Consider the following 13,816-nt stretch of genomic DNA (forward strand, 5'->3'; position numbering starts at 1 on the left):
TTAACACCTTTAACAGTGTCTTCACTGAGCTTCGCAAACATTTCCCTTACGAATTTTGTATTTGTGCTGAATAAAAGTTCTTCTCCACCCTGAGCAAATAAAAAGTGAAATTAACACAAATTTTTTCACATTAGACCTAGTGGGATAATACTCACGAGCCTTTTCTAGGCAAGGGCAAGATTTGCAATGGCCTGTATCTTTAGAAAAATTCAATAAAGGGGATTCAACCGGCCGTCTCTTGGTTGTTATCTGCATCATTTAGAAACGAACCTCCTCAACTTGAATAGAGAAAAGACAAAGTGAAACAGAAGCAGAAAAAAAAGAGAATAAGAAATGTATGAAGATGTTCAAGTCTTTGGTCGGCGTTTAAGGACGATTTCACACCTGAGCCGTTCGGTTCAATTGGTTTGAGCTGGTGGGAGAGCTGTCAATCAAACGCCGGTGTGTCTGGCTGGGCTTCTCTGCACTTTGGCTCTTTATTAAATCCATTCAAAAGAACCTGATCCTACTGGAGCTGCGACTATTAAGTCACTCGACTGGGAATTAATCAGCCTCCATTTACTTTAATCACTTTTTAGGCCCTGCATGGTTTGACACCCCCTATATCTTGGAGCTGCTCTACCCCTGAGAGCAAACACGCTGCCTGAGATCCTCAAGCAAATGTCTGTTATCTGTCTCTAAGTCTCGGTTAAAAAAACAAAGGTGACTGGGCTTTTTATGTTAGAATTGATTCTGATACTTTTACTTGGTTGTATTTATTTTCTGGCAGTTATGATGATTCATTTCAGTTATTTCAATGTGTTTTATTTATTCAGTCATTTTTTTCTCCTATTTCTTTCATTGTTGTGCTGTTTCATGTTCAGCAATTTGTAAATTTGTTTAAAAAACTACTATATGATAAAGTTAGGATTATCAGTATTACTTTGATCAAAACAAATATTTCGGTCATTTTTCTTAGTAACACATTTTTATTGTGTTCAGCTTCTTTTCATGCATGGAAATCTTGGAGTTGTGGTAAAATGTATCCAATGATAAAAATGTTGGTTCGTTTCAGTCCTAGATCCCACAGCGACCCCCCCCCCCCCCCCCCCATTCCCATTGTACTGCAGCAGAATCTACGTCATCTATTCATCTTGTCTCAACCAATTTGACATTATAATCTAATGACACTAATAATGCTTATCTAATTTCTTTGTTAGCTTTCAGTGACACTGGACAGTCTTAATATACACATAAGCATTATTAATGTGCTGCGTGATTTGCTGTCACTCACCAGAATCAGATTTCCCTACATGCAGTGCTGATGATGCACTCTAAACTGACCAATCAGTGAGTTACCTGTCAGTCTGCGTCACATTATCATTACAGCTATTAGTTAACACCCCCCCCCCCCCCACTTCCACTATGACACCGCTCTCAAGTTGAATTCAATCTTAAACGCAGGAGATCACCGTTACAGCCTCTATGTATTCATCGCCCCTTGTACATATCTGTTCATTGTCAGTTGGAAAAAGAAATAGTTCAGTGAAGGGATCGACCGCACAGTGTTAGGACCGGTATGGTGCACGGGTCTCGATCACGCTGCTGTACTCACTTCCAGTGGCGGAGCCGTCGCTGTTGGTTTCGGTCTTCTCGCTGGAAGAAAAAGGTAATGGCCGTGAGAACTCCGTCCCTTGGTCCGGAGGGCAGCCCGCCATCATGCAGAGACGCAGCAGGCCGCATCTGAGGATCAACGGCCACAGGGCAAGGCAATTACGGTGCTAACGCTAACAGCACGACGACTGGATGCTATCAGACTGATCCCATTAACAAGTTAGTTCTTGTTAATGAGCCCCTATTGTGTTCATGTGGGCCATGATACCGGTGTTCAGTTTAAATAAAGGAACTCAGCTGTCTCACATATATCTATAGATAAATCAATAGTGCCCGTGCACTGCAGTTAATGTTTAGTGCTGAGAACTTGTTGTACTCATACAAAGTAATGTACCACTTCACTGCTATGGAGCTGATAATGGCTCGAATAATAGCGAGCTGCTGTTCCTGTCAATAAGGCTGCCTATGTGTCTGAGCCGACGGGTGTCTGTGAGTTTTAGAGGGTCAATGGGCTGTGCTCAATGGGCTAGAGAGTCTTACGTGCTGTCACTGTCTGGTGCTCTGGTCAGCACACTCTGGACCAGGCCGGTCAGGCTGGCTATCTGCTTCTCCATGGCCTCCATACGCTCCAGACGATGATCCCTACGAGAGAAAAAGCGACACTTGTACAACAATGTAACGCTCAAATGAAGAGGTAACTGAAAAACTCATTAGATTAAAAACCAGCTATCGTCTTTGTGGTTTCATCTCCTTGTCCTTTAAAAATACATAACATCACTTAAAACTTAAGAACATAGACTGAACACCAATATAATATGTGAAATAATCAGTATAATTTTTGATTTTAGAGGACAGTACTGTGTAGGACTCCATAACACATAGGAGGATTTTCAAAACCCTCCTTAAACAGTACAACATACCTCATGAAACTCACCACCCAGACTAAAACTGACCTGCTAATGTCTGCGTCTTGTCCAGACAGAACCGAAGCCCGGCGTGGCCCTGCCGCCCTCTCCAGGCCCGGCTGTCAGGCACAGAGGCTCTGAGCCGGAGCTGGGCCTCGACTTTGGGCTATCCACAAACACGGAGGAAGAGGTTGAGTCCTTGCGAAACGACTGCCTGACAGGTGAGGCTCTGCTGGGCGAGCCGGAGTACGATTCCCTTTCCCTTAGCTGCATGTCAGGGATCTTCTGTGGCGATGAGGGCGGCATGCGAAAGCCCATCCCCAGAGTGGCTGAGGAGTATGTGTCAGAATAGAGAGAACCACCAGGTTTGTAGAGGGAGTCGTCCATATCCCCCTGAAGACCTGCAGCTGAGTAGGTGCTGAGGGAGCGCACAGAGCCACGGCGGTACAGGCCACTGGTAACAGGGAAGCTAAAGGGGTCTCCGATGGCAGCTAAAGACTGAGTGGAAGCGATGCTGAGGCGGCCCTCGTGCACCAAGCTGTAGGGATCTGCGTACAGCCCCTCACTCTTCATTAGCGCCATGTTTTTAGCAGAAACCTCCTCATCGGGCTTGACGTCACGGCGCTCCAGGATGGCGCTGGGGGAAGGAGACAGGCCTACATTGGCACCATGGCCGGCTGAGGGATGGTGGGGGTGTCGGGCCTGTTCGTGCTGGGAATGGGACCCGGTGAAGGACGGAGGGCGGCCGCCGCTGTAGGAGAGGCGTGAGCGGGACGGAGAGCCAGAAGAGGCTGAGGCCGAAGAGGAGGGGAGGGTGTTGATGCGGCGGGTTGGGGAGGAGTCGCGAGAGGAGTACACCATCTCCCTCTGAAAGGAACAAGCAGGGCTGAGAGTTACCATGGAGACTTGCACAAGAGTGTTCACCATTTGTCAGTTTGGCTCGAGCATGACTTTGATCTGACTGACACCGGACAGACTGTCAAAATCTACAGACGCCAATGGAAGAAGACACATTTTGCGAGAGACCAATTATTTATCCGATGGCATAATTAAGTCCATAAAACATTTAGACTTTAAAAAAAAAGGAAAACTGTCTGGGCGAAAATATAAACTTTTCAAAGATCAATAAATACTTTTTTTTATATTTTCAGCAGATTGATGACTTGTTTCTAACTCGGGCAAATATACATAGGTCTACCATTTTCCATTTTGTTTTATTTGTCTCTATCTGCCTGTCTTTGCACAGCAACATAACATCATTAAATATGTCCTGATGCATTTCTCAACCCGCCTCGTTTTTTCCTGCTGTGGATTTACGCCTGCTGTGGTTTTTTATCATATCTGCTGCTTTTAAAATGCAAATTCTCCGCTTTCCCCTCGTCACGTTACTACTTTTGTTTCTTAACTCATGCCTGTTTTTTCTTCCTTTCATATGGTTCTCAGCATTCCAGCTAACCTTGACACGCTGTGTGTAACGCAGGAAATATTGAAGCGTGACAAAAGAATTTGTGCACGTCTGCCCATGGATAAATTCATAAACATATATTCAAAGCTATAGGAGATGGCCTGATTTGCACTGTGTGGGCACAACTTAAACAAGCTAGGGAACAGATGACACGGAGCTTGAAACCGTGACTTGCTGCACAAGACAATACGAGACACACAACAAGCTCAAAGAGTAGATTAATGGCAAGACGCTTGTTAAGATGGAGCCTGGGTTTGTCTCCAACAGTTGTAAATAAGAGACAGATTGTGCATCACACACTTAACGTGAAAGATGCTAACTCAGGATTCTCGGTTTTACCCATAAAAGTGTTGTCTCAAAAACATGCCTGTATGATTTCTTGATGGCGTATTTTGAGGGTTAATCAATGAGTGGATGACAGTTTAAGGATATTTGTCAGCTGTGCCTTTATACAGAAGCACAAAAATGTATGTGAGCGTGCATAAACACACTAAACACACACACACACACATTATACAGATGCATAATTGTTGTTTTCACTGCCTTTTTGCATCGTTAATAGCAGTTGTGTTCTCAGTACAGTGTGAATAGTACAGATGGAAGGCAGGGTTTTGTATGAAATAAAAAAATAAATAAAAAAAGATTTCCCTCCGGCTTCCTTGATCTTCACTGGAGCAGAAATAGCTTCGGATGTTGAAATATGCTCATTTCACAGAGGAACATTGTTCTTTGGCATGTGCGCAGCAACAGATGGGCTACTTAAAGATAAGAAAAATACATTTCCAGGAGGAATACCAGTTAAATTATGAACCCATATACACAGATGCAGCCTGTCAAAGTTACCACTGGAACATACAAAAAAAAAAAACACTATTACCTTTACAAAGAAGTGCAATGCTCATTTTTATCGTTGAGGCAGAATATTACCATTACTGGAGTTCTCACTGACATATTGTTAACCATGAAGAGATGTAGGAGATTATATCGTATTTTTCTCTTCAACAACCCAGCACTTTTGCCACCAGTCTCCCCTTTCCCCCCCAACCCCCTCCTCCTCACCCTCAGATCTCCATTGGCCAGGTGCGCCGCGGCGGGGTAGGAGGCGTAGATGGGCTCTTTGCGGTAAATCTTAATGATGCTGCGGTCCTGGATGTCCCGCACGTCCTCGAGCTCGTAGAAGACGTTGCGCGCCTCGTCCTTGATCAGGATGGCCGTGTTGGAGGACTTCAGCATGCCCGCGGTCAGCTTCTGGGGGAACATGTGGACGATGAGGGCGTGCAGCGTGTCCAGGCTGCTCAGCTCGTGGGTGATGTGCACGCGGCGCGTCTCGTCCCCGTACTGCAGGAACAGCACGCCTGAGTGAGAGTGACAGAGAGGAGACGACGGGTCAGACAGTGATGTCTTTTCCTATAAATCTAGAAAAAGCTATTCTGTCAAAGCATGTGTTGAGATTCTGCAAGTTACGTCGTGATCCAAAATGTTCTGCCTCTTGGTATATGAGCTCAAGACAATGATTTTTATCATCAGATGAATATTCACTGACACTGTAAACATCAGGTCTCTTTTTTCTGAATGTGGAAACTGGGTGAGAATTAAAAAAACTGGTAAGGTACCAGGATTCACAGTTTGAGGCAGGTTGAATTGTTTGTTCTACTTTTTGAAATAAAACGTTTTAATATTCAAATAGAAACAGAGAGCCCTAAGCAGCCATACTTCATTGAAAATGGTTCTGCAACCCTTGGTTTTATAGGAAAAGACGAGTCTGACGCCTGACTAACCTGCAAATTCATCTTCATACACCGTGGGACAAACAAAAAGAACAAACAAAGCAAAAGACCAGTGATTAAAAGTCAAGCAAAATAAGAGAGTTTCTGCAGACGAGTTAGGGGAGAGAAGAAAACAAAGACAGGTTGTTAGTATATAGAGACATGGAGTGGAGGCTCTGCTCTTCTACCTCTGCCTGAACTCCTCGGTCTGAACATCCCTCATCAGTCACTGCCGCTTTACGGCCACTTCTTTATTCATCTCACCCTGTCTGATATACCACAGCACCTTGGTCTTTATGAGTCTAGACTGCCTGACGCTAATCCTCTCTACTCTCCGAAGGCCCTCATGTAGTTAACCTGTTCTTGAGTCTGTTGTGTAGACGTGAACTGTTTCACTGTTTGTGATCAACGCAGGTGAGCAGTGATGCTGTCAAATATTTGCGCTAAATAATCCAATTTCTGCCTAATCGTATCTGTCTGTCTGCTGTTATTACTTCTTTGTAAGGCACTGTAACAGCGTATTATTAATAATATTTTTTTAAATAAGCAGTCAGTAAAATAACTACCTGAATAATATAGTATAGGCTATGCTGTGATAATCCCTAGAGAAATATTGAAAACTTTGCAGCCCACAAACCTGCACAGGCTTCATTTAAAAAAAGGTTTTCTGGTCTGAATGAAATGGGAATCCCGTCTGAATTTGTTATACTTGGTGTTCTGTAGAGTGAGGACTGACTTCTCTCCAGCAGTGATACTAAACCTATGCTGCTACACTAAATGAAGTGAGAGTATAACTTCCTTGCGTTCCCTGTAAGCACAGCGGTTCACATCCCCAGCTATAGGGAGTGAACAGACAGCCTAAAATCTGCTTCGTGTTCGACCAGCATGTTGTGACAGAACCGGCCAGCAGCTCCTCAGATCTTAACCTGGAGATCGCAGCTTATTCTGGCTGGCCGAGCGGGACAGTGGCAGGCTCTGGCGGAAACGGTTCATCCGGTTGAACCCGACGGGGATGTCGGCCTCCGACATGGTCTCCAAGGATTCGGCTGAGGCGAAGGAGAGCTTGGCGGCCTGGTCGGCGAGCCCAGACTGGGTAGACTGGGAATGCCGGGGACTGCGGCTCTGCGGGAGAAGACACACGGAGACGCACCATCATCCACTGAGAGGTGAAATCAAGGCGGAGAGAATGGATTGGACGGGCCCGATGGAGTAACACCAACCGGAAAAGAGACAGCGAACACACAATGAGACTCCACACAATGAACCACGTAAAGAGATTAACGACACCTCGACAATAGTCTAGCAACCAGTCATTCTCTAAGAATTACCAGCGTCACAGTATCTGCCATCAGTTGAATGCTGCAGGAGAATAGCACAATATAGTTGTACTCAAATGGCACAGCCCTCCAGGGCATCAGCTTTCATGACTCACCTACAGTGGGGTGAGGAGCACAATTAAGCCGGAAACTGTGCTCCGGCTTAGCATAAGTTAAGACACCGCACACCTCCCACATGCCCCCGTCCAAACTCTTGTCCCCGTGCAGCTACCAACTTTAAACGATGCTTGTGGGGTGGGAGGAGACGCTCATGCAAATCCTGGGCTGTCACTGTGGGTTTATCCCGCTGGCCTGTGCCCAGGCGTCTCTCACTGAAAGACTGTTAGTGCAGCTGGAGCTGAGCTCGCTGAACTGGCTCCCTGATCCCCCCACTGCTGCAGCATCTCCTCCAGCTCAGAGCCTCCTGTAATGAGCTCTCAGAATGCTGTCTGCTGATTGTTTGGATGGCAGACACAGCCTCAGCCGTAGTACAGTAGCTGTGGCTCCCTCCTCTTCCTTTGCACCACTAACAGTTATTTTTTCCCTCTTTCCAAGGATGTCCTCCTCTCCCCTGCATGACTCAAAGCACAGCATGGATACACTGTGACTTCCAGTAATGTGGTGCTTAATTAACGTGACTGACTCACAGCAGTGAGATGTTTGACTTCATTCATAAACACACAACACTAAAACAAAACACACTGTCTGATCTACCTCTAATTGTGTTAGTTGGGTAATAAGCCAGGAGGCCATGCAGTAAACTGGGGCTACAGGAGATAGCTTTTGCCTCTTTTTTTATTTTATTTATCAACCAATTAATCAATATAATTTTAAGAAAGAAGTTCAACAATTTTTGCATTTAAATTTTTTTTTCTGGCCGAAGGGTATTTTGGTAGCTTTGTTGCAAATCAGAGAAACACTACAAATGCTGTGGTAGCATACAGCTCTGGGCTGTGTATCCAGCACTGTGGCCCAGACTGAAATATCTCAACCACGTCTGGATAGCCATGACATTTTGTAGAGAAATGCATGGTCCAATTTGTCCAAAACTAAATAAATCTAAATAAATAAATTCATAATATATACAATATTCCAGCCATGCACTCTTGTAGTTCATGTTTCAATCGTGTAACTCATTTATCAATGAGCTAAATGATGAATGTTCCTGATTAAACATTAGTCAACTACTTAATCAATTAATTGTTGCCGCATTACAGTAAACAGTAACCAAAAGACCAACACATGACCACTATCGAATCAGCAGCTTTACTACTGCTTGTGTGTTCATGAGAGGAAATAATAAACCCTCAGCTCTGACAACTGGAAAAACCCTTTTATACAGAATATCTGAGCGGTCACACTAACAGGCCCTGAATGGTCGTGGCCATGTTCAATGATAGTGGTTGCTGTCTGAGCACACAGGCACAGTGATCCTGACAGATAACACCCACCCCGTTCTGTAATAGGGTCATTTATCTAAAGTGTGACCGCACTGAACAACAAGTCAACAGCACCGCAGCGGAGCAGCATGTACTGCATTGTGTCATATTTTGGGAAGCTGCAGCAAGATATGAAGGATGTTTGGGGCAAATTCTGTGTGAAAAATATACAAACAGTATTTAGTAGGACCTGTGTTCAACAATGTTATTTGTTTGGAATCCAGTAGTTTAGTTTCAGCTCAGAAAAGAGACTTCATATTTAAAGGAATAATTTGACACCAGCAACTGGTTAGATTCGCTGAGCACTTAAGACTGGAAACATATTGAAACAGTGAGCCTCTGTGAGAAGGTAACACAAATTTCATAGCTTCATAGATCCAGGAAGTAACCCAAGATCTGTATGACCATAAATGAAGCCAAAGTGCCTCGATCGCCCACTAGTGGCTAGCTGCAGTATAGGTCATAGCCTCCTCCTTGTGAATGAATAGGATGTTTCCAGTCTTTATGCTAAGCTAAGATAAGCTAGGTTTGCCAAGGATAGCCTCATATTTCACATACAAAAAGTCAAATATCTAGATAGTTTACTAGACAAAATTTTCATAATGATAATAAAAAGGTGTGAAAGTTAAAAAAGTTTGGATATGACATTTGACTCTTGAAATTAACAAATCTATTCACAGCTTGGAACAGAAACAGTGTTACAGTGTAACACAACCTGTCTGAGCCCAACCCAATTACTCAAATGTATTTGGCCTAGTCAGCGACAACCGTCAGTTTCTTTATGAAACTTCTCAGAGAAAAAAAACACAACTCATTTCAATGAGTCACTCTACTTAGTTGGAGAATCCTATGAAAAGGAAAATGGAACTGAGAATGTGGTGCTGCATTACAGAGCTCCCTTATCACAATGTCAGATCTTTTTATTTCTTAAGTAGTGGAAAAAGAAGCAGGAAAAAAAAGATGTGTGGGGAAAATTGACTGAATAACAATAACTGCTATGATGAAACCCTGATGTATGAACATGTGTGAGCTCACTGAAGCTGTTATGCTCTTAGTCAGCTTGCCTTGTTACAGCCGGTACCAAACACCGACTCCCATATTGGTGGCTTAAGTGACCAAACCGAAGATATCTCCCTGCAGAAGTTTTGCATTGTAAATATATGTGAATACACCATCTGGTCATGCATCTGGCCCTGCGAGACATGCAAGTGTAAGGGAGGTGTTCACAGATTCCTATCGAGGGAAACTGGTTCTACCTCCCTCTGATTTTTACACTCCCCTCCACCTGCCGCCCTCCCTCCACCTCAACCTTTACTTTGAGAGCGATCCAGACTTTTTCAACAACACTCAATTACTGTTGAGAACTCTACACTTTTATAAAGACATGGCGGAACAGAAGGGAATAGGATGATCTTACGCGGAGCATAAGCGAATGGAGAGGAAAGCGGGGCGCGGCGGCCTGACAACAGACCTCAGGCTACAAACTCAATACAACCTCCCACCATATATGTTCCTGTTTGGTGTGTTTGTACACACAAGCATGGGTGCATACACGCAAACACACACACACACACACACACACACACACACACACACACACACACACAAACACACAAACTGTTCTGTTTAAGGTCAAGGAAGTAATGGTAAATCTGGTATACAGTATGTTTTTATTATCTGGGGGTGGAAATCTCATCAAACTCCACTTCAGTGTAGTCTAACTTAGTCTACAGACATATTAACTTTCTATATTTGCTTGTGTTTTTCAGCTCGATTTCAACAAAGGGAGTACTAATAAAAAACTACACTCAAGATAACAGCAGAAAGAATACTGTAACGAGACAGTATGGTTCATCAAATCTGCTAGACAGGTTGTTTGATGTAATTTAATAAGGAGCCAATGAACTGCCTGTCATACAATTGGATTAAAATGTAGAGTTATAAATTGTGGCTGTCTTGCAATTTCTGTCATGACTGCTTTGACAACATCCTCTTATAAGCTGTAGTCAACTAAAAATAGTTTTTGGCTAACATTGTATAGGACATGAGGAGTCTTACTTTCGTCTAACTTTCTGTTCGAAGTAAATGACACAGTAAATGCTGCCTTGCTATCTCTTGACTATATAGTTGAGGATGTCTGATCAATGTTCCATATTTACATTCAGCGTGAGCACCTCTGTTGCGGCTGATTCATTGATCCAGCATGACCATGAGAGTCAGAGGTTTTCAACCAGATACAAAAACAGATTGAAATCTGTTGTAAGTTAACACAACTTGACAATAATCATGGATTGTACATAAAAATAGACGTAGTAGAGTCCTGTTCTGGAAAGTGAAGCCAATGCGACATTGCCTGAAACTTCTTTTGAATGACCAGCAGAGGGCGACTTAACTGGAAACAAAAATAAGTCAGTTCCTAGAGAGGTCAATGAGAAAATGACCCCAAAAAGTCTTTTACATACAAGTGAGCAAATATGGATGAATTATACTGCTAAAGCAAACAAAAGCGTCTGTAACTATCACAGTTTGGTAATCGGTAAATCTGAAAGTCCAGAGGTTGGCCCATCACATGATGGTTGGGCATACGCTCTACTTTCTAATCGCTTGCTGGTCGCTGTGAGGCTTTTCTTTCTAATCGTGTCCCCGAGTGCATTATTCCTCCTGTTAAGTGATGTGAAATGTCAAACCCAGCTTGAGATGCGTAAAGTGACAATGAAGTCTATGGCTCCAGGGTTTAAAATGGTGACAGGTGTTAAATGGTTAAATTCACAATCCTCACACCTCATCTGCATCTCTTCCATTGTCTTTCCTTCCGCTCTTTCTGTCATTTCTCTTCCTGGTTATATCTTTCTTTTCCTCAAAAGCTTGTGTCTGTCTTTGCCTCCAGTCGTCTGTCATCCTCCCGTCACTTGTTATCCCCTGTCACTCATTCGTCCTCTCCCACAGCTTCCAAAGCTTGCATCCAATTCTCGCTGAGCTGATTTATGTCATCGTGTGAGCTCCAGCGGCAGAGGCCAAAGCCGCATCCAGGTAACTCGCTTGGGCTGTTGCATTCAAGCATTTTGAGTCTGCATTTCCTCCCTCTCTATTTGACAAAATAGTAAGAGAGAAGCTCCCTGGATCAATCCATCTCTCATGTCCATTTGTCTCTACTTGCTCTCCCCTCCACTATCATTATTTTCTCCATTTCCCTCAACTCTCAGGCCAATCATCAGCCGGGACTTGCAACCGCCTCAACCTCCAGCACTCCTCGAATCCTGTTTCTTTGTAATACCGGGAGTCATCAATGCATGGAACAAATTGCCTTGCCAAATTGCTGCGAATTGTGTGTCGAGGCAATCGCTGCGCTCAGAAGTAGAGGGAGCAAAATGGCGTGCGCTTACTGCGGGCAGATGATGGCTGAGATTGCTGCCATGTGTCTCTTTAGAGAACAGAAAAACACGAGGCACAAAGAAATGACGAAAACAGATTTTTAGATACATTTAACTGTGTGTAGTTTCACGCCTTACACCGATAATTGATGTCATAAAGTCTTTATTTAGCACATTAGTATCTGATAAGATGTTTACTTCTTCGGATTGAGTTGGAATTAGAGGTGCTGGGATGAGAGAGTAGGATGTGACCTTCGGAAGCTTTCAGAGGAGGATGAGATGTCAACATTAAAGGGTATCAACATATTACATCTTCAGTAAGACGGCTTTATATCTGTATAGTTGCTTTAAGCATTTTGGTTGTTTTACACATTTTTTAAATCTTTTTTCGTTGTTTTTTTTCCATGGTCCAAATAAACAATGAAAACAATCTTACAGGACTTATAGTGAAAGCTAAGGCCTCGTCTCCACTACTGCAGATACTTTTAGGGACAGATATTTTCCATCACAACCTTTGTTTTGCAAAATATCTCCATCCAGATAAGATCAGAAAAACAGAAGCCAAAACAAGCATCAGGGCCAAACAGTGCAAACTTGTAATTAGGCCTAGCATTGCAAACTAAAAACAAAACGTATATATTATCAAATTGATGGTCGTACAGTTGTAATGTTTCTAATTCAACATTCCCACCTTTTTAAAAACTTGTCTTGCTGCTGAATCTGCTGAATCTGCTGAATCACCTTTTCTTGCAGAAAAGGTGATTCTTCCCCTCCTGTATGTCATAAATAAGTCGACAACTAGAAGGTTTTTCTGATTTGTTAGGCTTTACATTTGATTACCACTGCAGCATCTTGTGATGAGATAGAAATTCTAACTTCTGCTGTGTGGTGATGACGCTAACACACAGCTATTGTTAATAATTGTATTTCTAAGCAATTTCAAATCATCGTTCTCTGTTTCAAGCCTCTAAATTGAGCAGATTTGCTGTTTTTCTCTACATCAGTAATATTGTGAACTGAACCGTTGTGAGTTTGTCGGGCAAGAACCAGATATTAAGATATGAAATAACCTGCAGGCCAAACAATAATGGAAAAAAAAGCAGTTCATATGTTCTATCTTTTGTAAGTTCTTTCTTAAAACACTGTCTTTAAAGCTTCACTTTACACTCACAAATAGTCACTACGTTTCGCAGCCCACCTGAAAGCCCTTCGGAGTTTGAAATGGTTTGGTTGTGTAATAGATTTACGTGACAGACGAGGCTCTAAATTCCATTTCATATCACTCCGGTTTGAGGTTAAAGTACTTGTGGGAGCGAGCGATGAATTGCTTAGCCTTCCCCATGGGTCAGGGCATATGGCTATTGATATCGGTAACATTTCCACCCTGTCCAAATGATATTGTGAGCATGAGATTTAGGGAAGACTACGCCACAGATAAGCCAGAGGCTCTTTCCTCTCTCTCTCTCTCTCTTTCTCTCACACACACACAGCCACACACACAGACACACACACAGACAATATGTATACCAGTTGACAAACAGGCTAAACTCAGATTGCAAATACAGAAGAAGAGATATAAACTTTCAATGCACCTTGAAGCGGGCCTTTTAGAGACAACCGGTTTTTCCCCTCGACAGTCTGTGGATAAAACCTATTCAGCAGCTCTAGCCATGGCTCAAGTATTTCTGCACGTCAAAGCTTTGTCTCAATATTGCCTCAGTGACACGTCTGATTCCTTCATGTCTCAGGGAGTCTGAGTAATATATCTGCAAGGTCACATGACTTCTCGAGCCACTAATGCTAGCTGACGGAGGTATCATAAATCCTAAGAGAGTCGTCTTCTGCTGCAGATTAAATGGAGCTGGAGGAGTTTAAGCTGTCGCCACCCATGACACCTCATGCCGCCGCAACCCGACACACACCACAGTGTCACACACAGACAGACACACAGAGGACAGGAA

The 13,816-nt window shown here is 43.3% G+C and overlaps 1 protein-coding gene across 1 annotated transcript in view; it reads right to left on the minus strand.

Moving 5' to 3' along the window:
• Positions 1-13,816, minus strand: part of srcin1a (SRC kinase signaling inhibitor 1a) — a 39,722-nt gene that overhangs the window by 20,228 nt on the left and 5,678 nt on the right. Inside the window, 7 exon segments of the mRNA XM_053444201.1 lie at positions 1,595-1,722; positions 2,134-2,235; positions 2,547-2,576; positions 2,578-3,365; positions 5,023-5,318; positions 5,742-5,753; positions 6,656-6,851. Coding sequence (XP_053300176.1) covers positions 1,595-1,722; positions 2,134-2,235; positions 2,547-2,576; positions 2,578-3,365; positions 5,023-5,318; positions 5,742-5,753; positions 6,656-6,851 — 1,552 coding nt within the window.

Source organism: Pleuronectes platessa, chromosome 16, assembly GCF_947347685.1.
Source record: "Pleuronectes platessa chromosome 16, fPlePla1.1, whole genome shotgun sequence".
Taxonomy (NCBI): Eukaryota; Metazoa; Chordata; class Actinopteri; order Pleuronectiformes; family Pleuronectidae; genus Pleuronectes; species Pleuronectes platessa.